Source organism: Bactrocera dorsalis, chromosome 2, assembly GCF_023373825.1.
Source record: "Bactrocera dorsalis isolate Fly_Bdor chromosome 2, ASM2337382v1, whole genome shotgun sequence".
Classification (NCBI taxonomy): Eukaryota; Metazoa; Arthropoda; class Insecta; order Diptera; family Tephritidae; genus Bactrocera; species Bactrocera dorsalis.
In genome coordinates this window covers 67,074,187-67,092,256 of record NC_064304.1, presented here as the reverse complement: position 1 = coordinate 67,092,256, position 18,070 = coordinate 67,074,187, and the positions used below count along the sequence as shown (strand labels likewise).

Below are 18,070 nucleotides of genomic sequence, written 5' to 3'. Positions count from 1 at the left end.
CATGCTTAAATTAAATTTAATAATCGCCGAGGTTTCGCAGGGTATACTTGGTGCGGATTTCTTAACTCATCATGGCTTGATCGTCGATTTACAAGGTCAACGTCTCGTAGACCGAAACACCCTGGTCAAAACGTCGTGTTTAGTAACACAACATAGACATCCAACAAATATATCAACTATAAATTTCACGCAAAATTTTTCGGACGTTTTAAAGAAATTCTCTGACATCACATGTCCGTCACGACTTGGTATACGTACAAACACGTCAGTAGTTCATCATATTTCAACTACTGGCCCACCTGTATGCGCACGACCACGACGCTTATCATCGGAAAAACTCGCAGCAGCACGTGCAGAATTTGAACTCCTGATCAAGCTCGGTATTTGTCGTCCTTCGAATAGCAGCTGGGCCAGTCCCTTGCATTTAGTTCGCAAAGCCGATGGTTCTTGGAGACCCTGTGGTGACTATAAGGGTTTGAATGCTAACACGATTCCTGACCGCTATCCGATATCATTCCTTCAAGACTTTTCAACAATCCTAGCAAATAAAATTATATTTTCGAAAATAAAGAAAGCGTTTCATCAGGTGCTCACCCCGATGATATCTGTAAAACCGCCATTACGACGCCGTTTGGACCTTTTGAATTTACTCATATGACGTTCGGATTAAGGAACGCTGCACAGACGTTCCAGCGTTTAATTAATGAGGTACTTCGTGGCTTGGATTTTACATTTTGGTATTTAGATGATGTTTGCATAGCATCAAAATCGATTGATGAACACAAACAACATTTTCGTATTGTATTTAACCGTTTTCGAGATTATAATTTAACAATCAATGTTGCCAAACCGCAATTCGGAGTATCGCAACTCGATTTTTTAGGCCATTCAATTACGAAAGACAGTATTCGCCCATTGCCAAGCCGCGTCGAAGCACTAACAAACATGAAACCGCCCAAGATTGCAAAAGAGCTAAACGTTTTTTGGCAATGCTCAACTTTTATCGGAGATTTCTACGCCTTAGAGTTACAAGGACCTCTATTCGCCATGATTCCTGGAAATAAGAAAAACGACAGCACCATCTTAGATTGGAATGAAGATACCAAACGCCATTTTGAAGCTGCGAAAGCCCAACTAGCAAACTATGTTATGTTAGCTCATCCACTACCTGATGTAGAACTTTCATTGTGGGTAGATGCATCCGATTTTTCAGCTGGGGTAGTCTTAAATCAAATGGTATATGACGAACTTCAGCCATTAGGATTTTTCACAAGAAAGTTTTCATTGCGGTACAGTACGTATGACCGTCATTTTCGTTACATGTTAGAATGTCGGTAACTGCCACATTTACACTGACCATAAGCCACTTACATATATTCGCATTCCGGCAACAACTGCATAAGGCTTCAGATCGTCAAGTTAGGTAATTGGATTTGGTCGTCAATTCAAAAGCGCCAAAATTAAACAACTGCTAAACTATTTGGGAGTGACCCATTTAGAAACAACGCCGTATCATCCACAATGTAATGGACTAATAGAACGATGGCATCGCACATTAAAGTCTGCCATTTTATGTCATAAAGTGGATCAGTGGACGACCTATTTACCTCTAATACTACTTGGACTGCGTTCAACATATAATATAAAGACGACATCCACTCCTTCTGAATTGGTAACAACATTGCGATTATCTTTAGAGCTTTTCATCGAACAAGCCAGTAACCAGAGACAAACGGAAATCTTAGTGGAGCTCCGTCGAGAGCTGCGTCCTGTTAGTACAGCCTGGCACACTAACCAAAAAGTTTTCGTTCATGGCGATCTCAAGTCTTGTGATCATGTCTTCATCCGCGATGACTCAGTCAGACCGTCATTATCAGCACCTTATATGGGAACCTACAAAGTTTTGAGCCGCTCACCTAAGTATTTCGAAGTGGAAATAAAGGAGAATAAAGTTAAAGTTTCCATCGATCGTCTAAAGCCAGTTTTCATCACACCACCTACGACTCTCTAGGAGGAGGGTACTATGGCAACACCATAAATTATAATTAGTTTTTAATTATCAATGCAACCATGCATTTCGACATGTTGTCTATCCTTTATTCTATATCTAAATATTTTAATATGTCAATCAACTATGGCAGCACTGTATGTAAATATTTTGATATGTCATTAAATCTTCCCTTTTCTAATAAACTGTCAAAGAGATAGCAAGTGTCTACATATATATTAAATATATATGATATGTAAAAATACAGTTTACTTAATAATTATTTTTAGTACTATTACAATTAGAATTAATTATCTATAAATTTTACATAAATGAAGAACTAAAGTTTAAAATGTTTGTTTCAAATTCTAAAAATATTTTAAAGCAGAAATCAGAAAATGCAATCTTGCATCAGCTGTCGACTAGGGATATTAGAGCAGTTTAGCTATACTTATTTATATGACACAATTGAATGAGCGGAACAGAGATGTATGATCACACTTCTCCGCACATGTAAGAGAAAAAGTGATTAGATTATGCAAAGCGCCTATAGCGGGCTACCAGTTTTTTAACTAGTTTTGAGGGTTTGAAAACCCACTGTTTCACTATTTTTTTCACCACGGTTGTTGAATATTGTATGCTTCTGTTCCTTTTGTATTCATCATTGAAGAAATCACCAGGCCTTTGCTAATACTAACGGGTGATTTTTTTGAGGTTAGGATTTTCATGCATTAGTATTTGACAGATCACGTGGGATTTCAGACATGGTGTCAAAGAGAAAGATGCTCAGTATGCTTTGACATTTCATCATGAATAGACTTACTAACGAGCAACGCTTGCAAATCATTGAATTTTATTACCAAAATCAGTGTTCGGTTCGAAATGTGAAAATCCGCTTTTTTATCGACAAATTTTGTTCAGCGATGAGGCTCATTTCTGGTTGAATGGCTACGTAAATAAGCAAAATTGCCGCATTTGGGGTGAAGAGCAACCAGAAGCCGTTCAAGAACTGCCCATGCATCCCGAAAAATGCACTGTTTGGTGTGGTTTGTACGCTGGTGGAATCATTGGACCGTATTTTTTCAAAGATGCTGTTGGACGCAACGTTACGGTGAATGGCGATCGCTATCGTTCGATGCTAACAAACTTTTTGTTGCCAAAAATGGAAGAACTGAACTTGGTTGACATGTGGTTTCAACAAGATGGCGCTACATGCCACACAGCTCGCGATTCTATGGCCATTTTGAGGGAAAACTTCGGACAACAATTCATCTCAAGAAATGGACCCGTAAGTTGGCCACCAAGATCATGCGATTTAACGCCTTTAGACTATTTTTTGTGGGGCTACGTCAAGTCTAAAGTCTACAGAAATAAGCCAGCAACTATTCCAGCTTTGGAAGACAACATTTCCGAAGAAATTCGGGCTATTCCGGCCGAAATGCTCGAAAAAGTTGCCCAAAATTGGGCCGCGGCCGCGGTCAACATTTAAATGAAATTATCTTCAAAAAGTAAATGTCATGAACCAATCTAACGTTTCAAATAAAGAACCGATGAGATTTTGCAAATTTTATGCGTTTTTTTTTTAAAAAAAAGTTATCAAGCTCTTAAAAAATCACCCTATATAAGATATTTTAGCAAATCACATTATAAGAGAAAAGTAAAGAAGTAATTAATATAAAGAGATACAACTTTGCACGAATAGTGTCTAAAATGGCTTGAATCGGGTGAAAACTCTCCTTATGGGGGATATACCTAATATAAAGATTTTTGAACTTCCGGGTGACTTTGTACCGCATATTTTGACTAATAATATCTCAATGAAAATGAGTAATCATGTTTTTTTGCCTAACTGTACGAGTATGTCTTTGCGCCTTAACTGGATAAAATTACACATACTGTTGTGTGATTGTATGTGAGGTATCTTAAGGAGCTACATACAGTTAGAAGCCCGAAAAAAGCGAATTTTACAGAATTTTTTCTTAGAAAACTTTTAAATTTATTGAGCCAAAAATTTGTACACATAATCTATATATATAAAAATGAATCCAGTTTTCCGTTGTCACGGCATCACGCGTGAATGGCTGGACCGATTTCACTAATTCTTTTTTCGTTGTATTAAGAGAAGGTTCTTATGTAAAACAAAAAATTAGGAAAGTTGCCGGAAAACGCCTTCCTATTCTTTTTCCCATACAAATGTTTTATTTTGTATATACATATGTACCTAAGTAAAAATGAATGTTTGTTCAGAAATAAAAAAAAAACTTTTCATAAAAAAAGTCGAAAAATTGGAAATTTCCAAAAATTTACTTTTTTCATACAATTCTTTTTTCTTTTGTTTTTCAATATTTTGATTTGTAAATTATTTGAATCGTTCAATTTCGGTCGCTTGCTCTTTTATTCCGGCTATTTAAAACAATATTTTTGAAAATTATTCAGTGAAAACTTTATGTGTTTTCAAACGAAGTGATCAATTACAGATTGAAATTTGTTACGAAGCCACGAAGAGGTCCCGCTAATATCGGTCGGTGTTCTCTTTGCCATCAACGCCAAGGCACATGAACGAGTACTCCCAGGATGCGATGACATACGTGTTTAATTATGGATCGGGGTCAATTAGGAAGCGATCGTCACGTTGTCACAGCACGACTTTTCAAACAACAGTTTCGATGTTCTACTTTGGATGGTGGATAGTGGTTCCAGATCAAATTGATGAAATCATTTCTGCGAAGTGATGAAAACCAATATGGTTCACGGACCTTGCGGACACCGCAATCCCACTTCGATTTGTATGTCTAACAATAAATGCACTATCCACTTGCTTTTCTTTCGGAATCGCAAACTGGAAATGATGGATATCCACTCTATCGTCGTAGCTCATCAGACGACCATACAATTTAGAGTAGTGAATATCGAAGTTGACAACATATGGATCGTACTATATATATTCTCCACTGTTGTCTAATTCACATTCAAATCTCATGTCAATGTATGATATTGTAGTTGGTAAAATCGATCAAATATGTTTGCAAGTAAGTCACCAAAGAATGCAACACGGCGGTTATTGGTCTTGAACGGTACGGTCGAACTGCAATAAAGCGCTTTGTAGGATATTTACTTTTGCAATGGCCAAAGAGTGTACTCACTCCAGGGAATATAGTGCAGCCAGTGGAAACACCGCCAGCAACAAAATTACGCAGAAAGGAAGGTAAACCAGTATATTGCCATCCAGGTGTGTTCTCAAATAATGTATTTCGATGAATTTACACAATCCACCGGAAAAACGACTTTCGGTTCCTATTGGATAATGTACGCATTTCAACTTCATTTGAGTCATTGCGTACTGTAAATGGTGTGTACAATTTTTTTAGAAGGAAGCCAGCAAAATATGTACGATGCGGTGCAAATGAAGTTCGCACACTTTTCGGGAAGATCATTTCGACATATCAACCTTTAAATCCGCTTCAATTATGGTATACGTACAAAAATTACATTGTCGAAGACATTTTACATCGTATTTGCTAAGAATTGGAAATGTGTCAATTCTGGTTGATACTTCCGGTGGTTTAATATCCATTCCATCTGCCGTTTATCAATTCACGAAAGATGAACTCATAAAGAATATTCGGACATTGGCCAAATTATCGTAACTACGATTTCTTGAGTGCACGCACAATTTTAGCTGCCAAAAATACCGATGTTGTTGACTTAAACTGGAAGATTTAAAGTCAAATTCCGGGAGACTTGCGCTCATACAAATCGATCGATCGGCTTGACAATGAGATGAAGCCGCGAATTATCAAGTGGAATTTCTAAGTGCTTTGGAGGCTTGGTATGACACTGCATTATTTCGATCTGTTAGCTGTTGGTCAAATTAAAAGTGGCCCTAATCTACCAACGCTACAGAAAACTGCTTTGGGATGGATTGTGTCTGGCAAATATGTCAGCAGTCTTAGCCCTCCTTCCGAGGTAAATAGCACATAATGCCAAACTGAACAAGACTTAACGTCAATAGATTCAGTAGTCCAAGTAGTCTGGGCTCTGGAGGAACTTCCTTCAGAAACAATTGGCAACAAATTCACACCAGAGTAAAATGAGTGTGAACAATTTTTCGTCAATACAACTGAAGTATTAAGTCAGAATGCACTTTAAGGCAGACAGTTAGTTACTTGGTCATTCCGATGAAATCGCAGTTCGGCGGTTTCACGCCCTGGAAAGAAAAACATTGAAAGATGCAGAACTTCGTAAAATGTATCTGCACATCATGAATGAGTATAAAACGCTGGGTCATATGAGCCTAACAAATAATAAGATCCCGAGTGAACCGCACTATTTCATTCCGCATCAGTGCGTCTTGAGGCCCGAAAGCACAACAACAAAAGTATGAGTTGTGTTTGATGCGTCGAGTCGTACTTCTTCTCAAATTTCATTAAATGAACTTTTGGTGGTAGGCCCAACCAACCAAGAAGAATTGTACTCAACTCCTCTTCGTTTTCGTTTACATAAGTACGCTTTAATGGCAGACATTACTAAAATTTACCGCCAAATAATCATACATAAAGAAGACAGAAACTCTCAGCTCATTGTGTGCAGAATGCATCCCTCAGAGCAAATTCAGACTTTTCGACTTAACATCGTCACTTACAGTACTGCGCCTGCTCTTTTCTTGTAACTCGGTGTTTACAAATACTCAGCGATGCTAACACAACTAAATACCCACCGGGTTCATTGGCTATTAAAAAAGACTTTTATGTTGCTGCCTTATTAACAGGATCTGAAAATTTTTAGTCTCTAGATCTTATAAGGAGTGAAGTAATTAAACTATTATACTCGGTCGGATTCACATTAACGAAGTGGTTTTCAAACCACCTCAAATTTTTCGACAGTAATTGCACTGAAAAGTCACTAAGCTTCAATGACAAAAATTCCACTAAAACGTTGGGAATCCATTGGTTGCTGAAAAGGATTTGTTTCGATTTGTTTCGTATGTCAATTTTAATGCGAGCTACTAAACGAATCGCCTTTTCGATCCTCTTGGATTATTAGCCCCACTAGTTACCAACCCAAAAATCTTATTGCAAGAGCTTTGGATCCAAAAGCTAGATTGGGATGAGTCGATTCTGTTGCGTCTTGATACTAACTGGCAGAATTTGAAAACCAACCTACTGGAGCATCGTGAAAGAGGAGTAAGGAAGGAATCAGCTGGTGTTATGTAAACAAAGGCACACGAGTCCAGAATATGCTTATTCACAGCCAAATTTATATTTTTGCACGACATTTTGTTTGTTTTTATTTAATTACTAGCTGACCCCGCATACGTTGTCCTGCGTGAAATTATGTGTTTTGAAATGAAAAGAGAGTTGAATTTACGTTGTGTTAAAAATCTTTAATTTTCGATTTTTCTAAATTTTTTTCAATGTAACGCAGTTTGATAAACAACAGTTTTTGGTTTCTATTCCGGAGCGTAAATGTACAGAGAAGATGGTTTTCCAACTCGGGAACCCGCCACGTATAACTGGCACGCACTCATGCAATCGTAGTTACGATAATTTGGCAAATTTGGCATAAACATTCGTGATTTCATATTTCGTTGAAATGAATTGACAAAAGGCAGGTGGAATTGATATCAAATCACTGGAACCGAAACTTGCCTATTTCCAATTCTTATCGAATACAATGTAAAATATCTTCGGCAATGTAATTTTGTTCGTATTCCAAAATTGAGGCGGATTTGAGGGCTGATATGTCGAAATGACCAATGAACTTCAGTGGCATGCGAAGTAGCTATCGAATCGTCCATCGTTTGATTACATTTATTATCATGTTCCAGCAATTATAATTGCTTGCATGTTTTTCAAAAAGTTACACACACTCTACCATTCACAGTGCGCAATGACTCAAATGAAATTGAACCACGTACATTTATCAATAGCAACCGGAGGTATTAGCAATAGTCGTTTTTCGGGTAGATTATGTAAATTCGTCCTAAGAAATTAGTTGGGAACACACCTGGATGTCAATCTACTGGCCTTGCCTTGCTTTCTGCGTAACTATTTCTTTGACGATGCATTCCATATATAATATCAAGGCTGGAGTGTGCCATTTTGAGGCTGGAGTGTGCCATTTTTTTCAACTGAAAAACAGGCTCAAAACTTTCGAAAATCTGTAAAAAAAAGTCACTCAAAAGATGAGCTCTTAATATTAATATTAAGAGGTGCCTATTTCAAATGTTCTGTTTTCCATTTTTTCTTGTGGTGGTTATTATTTTATATGTGCCCCGATAGCTGCCAGTAGGGATGGTAAACTCGATCCCGAATACACTCGAGAATCGAGTTTTCTCGTAAAATAATCGATTTTTCGAATGTCAAGAACCGGTTCTTAATCCACTTCGACTACTGAAAATCGATTTTTAAAAATCGATTATTTAACGAGAAAACTCGATTCTCGAGTAGAATCGGAATCGAGTTTACCATCCCTACAGGCCGCCGTCGCGTGCACATTAAAACCTCCGCACAATAACCACCACACAAAAAAAATGATTTTTTTTCCATGTAATTTATATGGAAAACAGAAAATTTGAAATAGGCACCTCTTAATATTAATATTAAGAGCTCCTCTTCTGAGTGACTTTTTTTTTTACACATTTTCGAAAGTTTTGAGCCTGCTTTTCAGTTGAAAAAAAAAGGTTGCCTCAGAATGACACACCCTAATCAAGGCATTTCCGAATAGAGCAATGTTCTCGCAAACGAATCACTGACGCAAGTTGAGAAAAAACTCGTCAATGTCAATGTTGTTGGAAATGTTTCCGCTGGCTGTACTGTACTCTCTGGGTTGAAAAACACTCTTCAGCTATTCTCTAAATGAACTGCGAGACGCACAACAGTCGAAAAACGTTAATGAATTGCAAAAGTAAATACCCTACAAAGCTCTTTATTGCAGTTCACGTATCGACCGTATCGTTCAAGACCAATAACCGATATTGGTTCCTTTGGTGAGGTGCTTCTTCTTCTTCTTTTTATTTGGCGTAGACACCGCTCACGCGATTGTAGCCGAGTTAACAACCGCGCGCCAGTCGTTTCTTCTTTTCGCAACGTGGCGCCAATTGGATATTCCAAGCGAGGCCAGGTCCTTCTCCACTTGGTCCTTCCAACGGAGTGGAGGTCTTCCTCTTCCTCTGCTTCCCCAGGCGGGTACTGCGTCGAATACTTTAGGAGCTGGAGTGTTTTCGTCCATCCGAACAACATGACCTAGCAAGCGTTGCCGCTGTCTTTTAATTCGCTGAACTATGTCAATGTCGTCGTATATTTCGTACAGCTCATCGTTCCATCGAATGCGATATTCGTCGTGGCCAACGCGCAAAGGACCATAAATCTTTCGCAGAACTTTTCTCCCGAAAACTCGCAACGTCGACTCATCCGTTGTTGACATCGTCCAAGCCTCTGCACCATATACCAGGACGGGAATTATGAGTGACTTATAGAGTTTGGTTTTGTTTGTCGAGAGAGGATTTTGCTTCTCAATTGCCTACTTAGTCCGAAGTAGCACCTGTTGGCAAGAGTTATCCTGCGTTGGATTTCTAGGCTGACATTGTTGGTGGTGTTTACGTTGGTTCCAAGTTAGACGAAATTATCTACAACTTCAAAGTTATGACTGTCAACAGTGACGTGAGTGCCAAGTCGCGAACGTGACGACTGTTTGTTTGATGACAGGAGATATTTCGTCTTGCCCTCGTTCACTGCCAGACCCATTTCTGTTGATTCCTTGTCCAGTCTGGAGAAAGCCGAACTAACAGCGCGGGTGTCTAAAACCTCGTACTTTAATCTCCTCGGACTTTAATCTTTCACAAAATACGCTCGATAGAAACTTATATGCGATGCTGAGGAGGCTAATCCCACGGTAGGTGGCGCAGATTGTGGGGTCTACTTTTTATGGATTGGGCAGAGCACAGTTAGATTCCAATCGTTGGGTTGCGTTCGTCCGACCATATTTTACAAAGAAACTGATGCATGCTCCTTATCAGTTTTTCGCCGCCGTGTTTGAATAGCTCGGCCGGCAATCCGTCGGCCCGTGCCGCTTTGTTGTTCTTCAGGCGGGCAATTGCTATTCGAACTTCTTCATGGCCGGGTAATGGAACGTCTGCTCCATCGTCATCGATTGGGGAATCGGGTTCGCCTAATCCTGGTGTTATGCGTTCACTGCCATTCAGCAGGCTTGAGCAGTGTTCCCTCCAGAATCTAAGTATGCTCTGGGCATTGGTGGCGAGATCATATTTGAGGGTTCTACAGGAGTATGCTCCGGTCTTGAAACCTTCTGTAAGCCGCCGCATTTTTTCGTAGAATTTTCGAGCATTACCCCTGTTGGCCAGTTCATTAAGCTCTTCGTACTCACGCATTTCGGCCTCTTTCTTCTTCTGTCTGCAAATACGTCTCGCTTCCCTCTTCAACTCTCGGTATCTATCCCATCCCGCACGTGTTATGGTCGATCGTAACATTGCGAGGTAGGCAGCCTGTTTTCTCTCCGCTGCGGCAGGGCACTCCTCGTCGTACCATCTGTTCGTTTGCACTCTCCGAAACCAATGGATTCGGTTGCAGCTGTACGTAAGGAGTTTGAAATGCCGTCCCACAGTTCCCTTATACCGAGTTGTTGACGAGTGCTCTCTTGGAGGATGGAGTCATGTGTAGAAGTTCACGCAAGTGAGGAAAGTTCTCTGATTGCCATACACTTGGGAGTGGCCAGAAACGATTCTTATACATGTGACTCAAGCCGCTCACGACTTCCGGTCTTTGACCAAGTATCCTCTGGGTAGCCTAAGAACATCCGTTTGAAGGCGAGCTAAAGTGAGAAGGCGAAACATCCCTAGTATAGGGTTCTGCGCTGGGTTTGGGACCCGCCACGTAAAACAACACCCCAATGAAAAAGCGTAAACAGCCTCGGATGAGAGACTCCCCTTTTGATGACGACGTACTTACAAACGTATTTTATAGATTACACCAAACTGCAATACTAACATTGATATGAGTTTTGAATGTGAATTAGACAACAGTGGAGAATATAGTACGATCCATATGTTGTCAACTTCGATATTCACTACTCTAAGTTGTATGGCCGTCTGATGAGCTACGACGATAGATGGATATCCATCATTTCCAGTTTGCGATTCCGAAAGAAAAGCAAGTAGATAGCGTTTCGTGCATTTATTGTAAGACATACAAACCGAAGTGGGATTGTGGTGTCCGCAAAGGTCCATGAACCATATTGGTTTTCATCACTTCGTTTAATACTGGATCTTTTTCTGCATCAGGAATTTCCGCAGAAATGATTTCATGAATTTGATCTGGTGGAACCACTATCCACAATCCAAAGAAGAACATCGTAACTGTTGTTTGAAAAGTCGTGCTGTGACAACGTGACGATCGCTTGCTGATTGACCCCGATCCATAATTCCACACGTATGTCATCGCATCTTGGGGATACTCGTTCATGTGCCTTGGCGTTGATGGCAAAAAGAACACAGACCGATATTAGCGGGACCTCTTCGTGGCTTCGTAACAAATTTCAATCTGTAATTGATCACTTCGTTTGAAACACACATAAAGTTTTCACAGAATAATTTTCAAAAATTTTTTTTTTAAATAGCCGGAATAAAAGAGCAAGCGACCGAAATTGAACGATTCAAATAATTTACAAATCAAAATATTGAAAAACAAAAGAAAAAAGAGTTGTATGAAAAAAGTAAATTTTTGGAAATTTCCAATTTTTCGACTTTTTCTTATGAAAATTTTTTTTTTATTTCTGAACCTTTCCAGATTCACAACGAACAATTTCTGAAAATTTCATGAATATTAGTTTCGCCGTTCTCGAGCCCTAGCGCTACTAACAAACAAACACTCATTTTTACTTTCATATGTACATATATACAAAATAAAACGTTTGTATGGGAAAAAGAAAAGGACTGTTTTTAGGCGTTTTCCGGCTTTCGTAATTTTCCTGACCCCCCTCTTAATATAATACTCCTACACCCCACACATGCACACCATACTCAACACCATACTCATCCACACATCATACTCCACACATCTACACCATATTCATCCCACACACACCAACTCATCAACATCTACACCACACCTTTCACACCACATACGAGGACACCAAACACAATCAACAAAAGGGACTGGCGGACGGCGCCAGCCTCTCTTTCAATTACGATCCGAAAATAATATATCGGTCACGGTGACGCGTTAAAAGTGTGAAAAAATTGGGAAAAAAATAACATATCGGTCACGGTGGCGCGTTAACTAAATAAAATAAAAGTGTGAAAAAAAAAACCGGTGTAACATAAAAAAAAACAGCGTTTGTGATACAGTTGAGAAAAGTGTTATAAAAATCTGGAAAAAAAAACCGTTAGTGAATATTGAAAAAAAAATAGCCGGTGATTAAAATTGTGGGAAACCAATTTGATGAGGTGACACAGTAAAGCAAAAAACCGGCAACAACAAAAGCAAAAAAAAATATATATATATATATACATACAGTATGTCTCATAATTCTTTTCACAATGCAATATTTATGCACTTTGTTTTTTTATAAGTAAATAACATTATTGTTTATTGGTTTAAATTATTTTTTTGCAGCTGAGCACATTCTTGGCGCATATTTCTTGTTTATGTGAAAACAAACGGTTATTTGAATGTAACATATACAAAACCAACAACGTAAACAATAATGCGTCATGTTTTGTGTTGTCTCAAAACTGTTTTCACAATTCAGAGAAGCGCAAAAAAATACCGGACACTTAACGGTACACTATGTTTTTGGACATTGTTTGATAGCCGCTGCTCTTATGCCTGGTTTTCACTAGGTCAAAATAATTGACATCAAAAACTGCCTAAACGAACAGCTGTGCTTTTGGTGGCAAATGCGTTTTCATTACAACATCCAAACTGACCGAATGTCGATACTGCAGTGCCTTTCAAAAACTGTCGTCAATTTTTGGTGTCAGATGATTGACCACCTGTTTTCATTTATGTCAATTGTGAATAGGCAATTGTGAACAGGCAATTTTGACAGCTGTTAAATTGAAGATATAATTATTTTTAAATAAGTGCGTGAAAGTGTAAAAATGAATAAAAATAGAAAAATTACAATAGTAACTGCAGCGTTATGTCTTATAACGTCATTAAAAGCTTGGAAAAAGAAAAGGACTCAGCAAAGGAAACCAAAGCAGTGGTGGATTAGACCAGGATTAAGGAATCGTTGCATCAGTGGATTTTACTCCACACTTCGATCCAAGCTGGTTTCTCAGGACCCAAAGTGGTTGAAGAACTTCCTGAGGATGACTATGGAAGATTTCGACTTTTTAGTGGCGCGCCTTACTCCACATATTTATAAACTAAATACAAGATTCCGTGAAGCGATATCGGTCGGTGAAAGACTGGCGGTAACACTACGCTATTTAGCCACAGGAGATAGCTTCTCAAGTTTAATGAGTGTTTTCCTATTGGGAAAAACTACTATCTGCCATGTAGTGCATAACACGTGTAGTGCAATTTTTAAAGCTTTAAAGGACGAGTTTTTAAAAGTGAGTATTCATGCCTATTCACGTTAGTCAGTGATAAAATATAAAATATTTTCTAATAAGGTTCCAAACACTCATGAGGAATGGACAGAAATAGCGGAACGTTTTTACCAGCGATGGAATTTCCCTAATTGTTGCGGTGCGTTGGATGGGAAACATATAGCGATTCAGGCGCCTGCGAACTGCGGTTCTGATGGCAATGGTTGATGCCGACTATAAATTTTTATTTGTTGAAGTTGGAGCTTATGGTCGGGAATCTGATGGAGGCGTTTTCGCAAGGTAAAACTAATATAAAATAATATCATTGAACGTTCATAACTAAAAAACATTATTATTTTTCAGATGTGCTCTTTCGACGGCACTTGCAGAAAACAGTTTAAATTTTCCGCCAGCGAAGTCACTTCCACATGAAAGTGATGAAATGCCATTTGTCATTGTAGCTGACGACGCTTTTCCATTAAAAACATACTTAATGAAACCATTCAGCTTCCGAAATCAAGTGATGTCGTTCAAAATATTTAATTATAGGCTCTCCAGAGCAAGAAATGTGGTGGAAAATGTGTTTGGCATTTGTGCATCGCGTTTTCGGATCCTTAGAAGGCCGATGGACGTTACTCCCGAACATGCGACAGTTATTGTCCTCGCGATTTGTGTATTACATAATTACCTATTAATACGCAAGTCTATATATATACGAATGTCTGACGTAGACAAAGACACAAATGGCATTACCGATCCAGGTAATTGGCGAATGGAGTTGGGGGAAAATGGAATGCTTCCATCAGTTCGGCCAAGCAGTGTTTTAGGTAGACCAGCAGACAGCGCGATAAATGTCCGTGAAAGATTTATGGAGTATTTCATGACTCCTCATGGAGAGGTTGAATGGCAATATAATAGGACAATATTGCATAACTCTTCTTTGTAGTTTACTCCTATCTTTCTCATTTATAAATGTGTAATTCTATAATTTAACTTATTTTGTAAATACAAAATATTTTCATTATACCTATTTTAAAAACTTTCTGAATTTTAAATAAAACAAAAGTTATATCATTTTGAATTCAATATATATTTATATAATTCATTTCTAATTTTATATTTATTATTTTATTACTAATTATAAAAATACAAAGTTCATTTAATAAAATATATAAAAAGATATAAAAAAGGAACATTAGGTACATCATTTCATTTGACTATAGTATAGTGACTAGTTAAAGATTTTATATTTAAACGGCATTATGCTGAGCTATAAAATAACAGCAAAATTATGTTTTATTACATATACAATACTGCAACTGTTTTTACCGTGTGAATTTCTGCTGATACTTGAATATTAACTCACATATGTCCTGCTTGAATTCTCTGGCCAGTTGTGGAGATTCTTGGTCCCACACACGGCCGTTTGATGCCACAAAGTTGCCTAAATCATCCCAAGCATCAGTTTTTGTAGCAGATGTGAGGGTCTCCAGCGCACGTTGAACTACTTCAATGTTTTTTTCAACACGACGTTTCCTTAAATTGGGTCGTGATGTAGATGGCGTTGGTGGTATATCGCCAGATACCGTTTCCGACTCAAACAATATTGTTGGAGTGGTCAGGGTCGACGAGCTGTCCTATAATAACAAATAAACACATGAAAAATAAATATTAATATTTTTTATCAATTATTATATATACATATATATACTTACATTTATTAAATTTGAAGTGGTGCTCGCTTCAATATTTAATGTAGGCTCGAGGAACTTTAGCGAATTGTAGAGTGGGTTCATGCTAGTCGTTCTTCCAGCACCTTGTCCACTTTTTGTATGAGCCCTTCGGTTGAAGGCCGCCTAAAAGATATATATATAATGAAATTTGTTGTGTACTATTGTGTACTATATGTGAAAAACTTACGCGAAAAGAACAACGAAGGCTGTTCCACTTGGCTGATACTTCGGCTCGTGGCATATTTAGTGTTTCTGCCACTTCATGCCACTGAGCCTCACGCAAATTCCTATCGCGATAATCCGCAGAAAGGAAATTCCAGGTTCCTTCCCTTGACTCCACTTCTTGAATTAGTTGCTCAGTCTCCTCCGCTGTCCACTTTGTTTTCATTTTTCGCACCCGCTTGATGCTTGGAATTTCCGTTTCTGTATTTGCACTCATTTCTTCTGCCATTTTGAAACTGGAAAAGGTTGAAATAATACATTAATTGAAATTAGAAAATATAATAAAACACTTACCTTGAAAAGTGAAAAATCTTTTGTATTTATTTTTGCACATCATTCACGCGGCAAATGGAAATAATTTGCCAACATGTTGGCAAATCTAATTTTGATGTCAAATGTTGCCACATAACGTATTTTGATTGTTTTCATTTCGCTGTCAATTTAAATTGCCGTTCGTTGGCAAATATGCCGGCAAACGCAACTGACACCATATGACAACCCGTTTTCATTATTTTGACAGCATTTGACGTCAAATATGACCTAATGAAAACCAGGCATTAGAATTGATGCAACATTTAGTTACATGTAATTCGCGTAGTTGGCGACACACCATTCGTTAGAAAACTCTTTAGCAATAATGCCGGGTAATCGTACAAGTGAAAATATAATACAGTTAGTTTATTATAATTTTTATAAAGGTAAATCAGCTAAAGAATTGGCTGAAATGTTTTCTTTAAGTGTTAGGACAGTGTACAACATTATATATCGCGCAGAAAAAGAAAATCGGTTATAATTAAAACAACCCAGTGGCAAGCCAAAAAAGCTTACACCAAGGATGGAAAGATTAATAATCAAAAAAATTGACAATAAACCACAGTGCAGCCTTAGAATGTTAGCTGCAGATTTGAAGGAATGCAATATTGTGCAAGTAGGCCATGAAACCGTGCGAAGAGTTCTCTTAAAACACAAATATAGTTCAAGAAGTGCAAGAAAAAAACCATTGTTATCACAAATTAACGTTGGAAAACGACTTTCTTTTGCTCTAACTCACATTTCACATCCAATGGAATACTGGGACGATGTGGTGTTTTGTGATGAGACGAAAATAATGCTATACTACCACGATGGACCTCAAAGAGTTTGGAGGAAGCCGCTTACAGCCCTACAAAACAAGAACATTATTCCCACAGTAAAATTTGGAAAGCTGAGTGTTATGGTGTGGGGTTGTATTTGTAGCAAAGGTGTTGGTGAAATCAGAATTATTGAGGATAATATGACAAAAGAAATATATTTAGACATTTTACGTAGCAATTTAAAAAGAAGTGTACAAAAATTTGGGTTCGTAGATCCAAACAATCCCAATAAATTGAATTACAAGTTATATCAAGACAATGATCCGAAGCACAAGTCTTATATATGCAGGACTTGGTTGCTATATAATTGCTCAAAAGTGCTAGATACTCCTGCGCAAAGCCCATACATCAATCCTATAGAAAACTTATGGGCATATTTGAAAAAAAGTGGCAAAACGGTGCCCTACAAACAAAAGCACCCTAATACAGTGCATCAAAGAGGAGTGGGAGAAGATCCCACAGGAATATGACATAAAAGGTAATTTCAACGATGCCACGGAGGCTACAGTATGTAGTAGACGCTGCAGGTGGTCACACCAAATATTAACATAAAAATGCTCGCGTGTATTGATTGAAACTTTAATTGTGGTGACATGTGAAAAGAATTTTGAGACAGTACAGAACAAGGTATTTTTTGCTTTTTGATTTATTTCTTCTAATATACTTTAAAAATATAATTGTTTTTGATTCAGAAATAATAAAAAATATAATGAAAATTATTTTGTTATAAAAAAATTCTTTAATAAATATGTGCGTTACTTTCAAAATTCACTTTGAACATTTTACTTCATCAAATGTTGTTATTTGAAAAGATTTATGAGACATACTGTATATATATATAGTGTTGACGATACGTACATATATATGGTACATATGTACGTGCATATACCTGAGTGGTGACAAAATTGGAAAAAAAGGATATATTAAAAATAAAATTTCACGGGCATATAAAAAAGCGTAGCTACAAAAAACAAAAGTGTGGTGACAAAGAGTGCAGTGTGGAAAATAATATACACATACAATACATACAGATGTATGTAAGGTGACACGTGGTGACAAAAGTGAGGTGAAGTGAGAGAGATCAGTGAGAAAGAAGAATAACTTACACCTACTATATGCATACATATATACATATAACATAAAAAGAGATGGTGCAGTGACATACATATTACCTACAAACAAAAGGAATAAATCATACAAAATCACAAGCTACAACACCAGCAACAAAAGGACTGAAGAACTGGAGAAGCAGAAAACCAAGGACAGACACAAGCGAAGCAAAGCACAAGCACTGGCATACACACAGGCACACGCACAAGACCCACACATCGGATACATACATACGTATACTCATATCGTCCCCAAAAGCCCCTGGCGGAATACAAAGTGAGTTGTATCGTTTCCTTTCATTTTTATACTATATACATATATGTATGGTTCA

The 18,070-nt window shown here is 37.8% G+C and overlaps 1 protein-coding gene across 1 annotated transcript; it reads right to left on the bottom strand.

The window, feature by feature from the left end:
* Positions 1-14,262: 14,262 nt before the first annotated feature.
* LOC125776713 (uncharacterized) lies at positions 14,263-16,053 on the bottom strand. Its single transcript, XM_049450253.1, has 4 exons — positions 15,791-16,053; positions 15,462-15,732; positions 15,257-15,397; positions 14,263-15,178 (listed from the first exon to the last, which is right to left on the bottom strand). Exons 2-4 carry the CDS (start codon positions 15,723-15,725, stop codon positions 14,867-14,869), a joined length of 717 nt encoding a protein of 238 aa, XP_049306210.1. The 5' UTR covers positions 15,726-15,732; positions 15,791-16,053; the 3' UTR covers positions 14,263-14,866.
* Between the last annotated feature and the right edge of the window lie 2,017 nt (positions 16,054-18,070).

Excerpts from the sequence above, each read along its gene's own strand:
- LOC125776713 (XM_049450253.1), bottom strand. The coding sequence starts at position 15,725 with ATGGCAGAAGAAATGAGTGCAAATACAGAAACGGAAATTCCAAGCATC. Across the intron at positions 15,398-15,461 it reads GCCTTCGTTGTTCTTTTCGC|GCGGCCTTCAACCGAAGGGC; the intron begins GTAAGTTTTTCA and ends TATATCTTTTAG. Across the intron at positions 15,179-15,256 it reads CCACTTCAAATTTAATAAAT|GACAGCTCGTCGACCCTGAC; the intron begins GTAAGTATATAT and ends TTGTTATTATAG.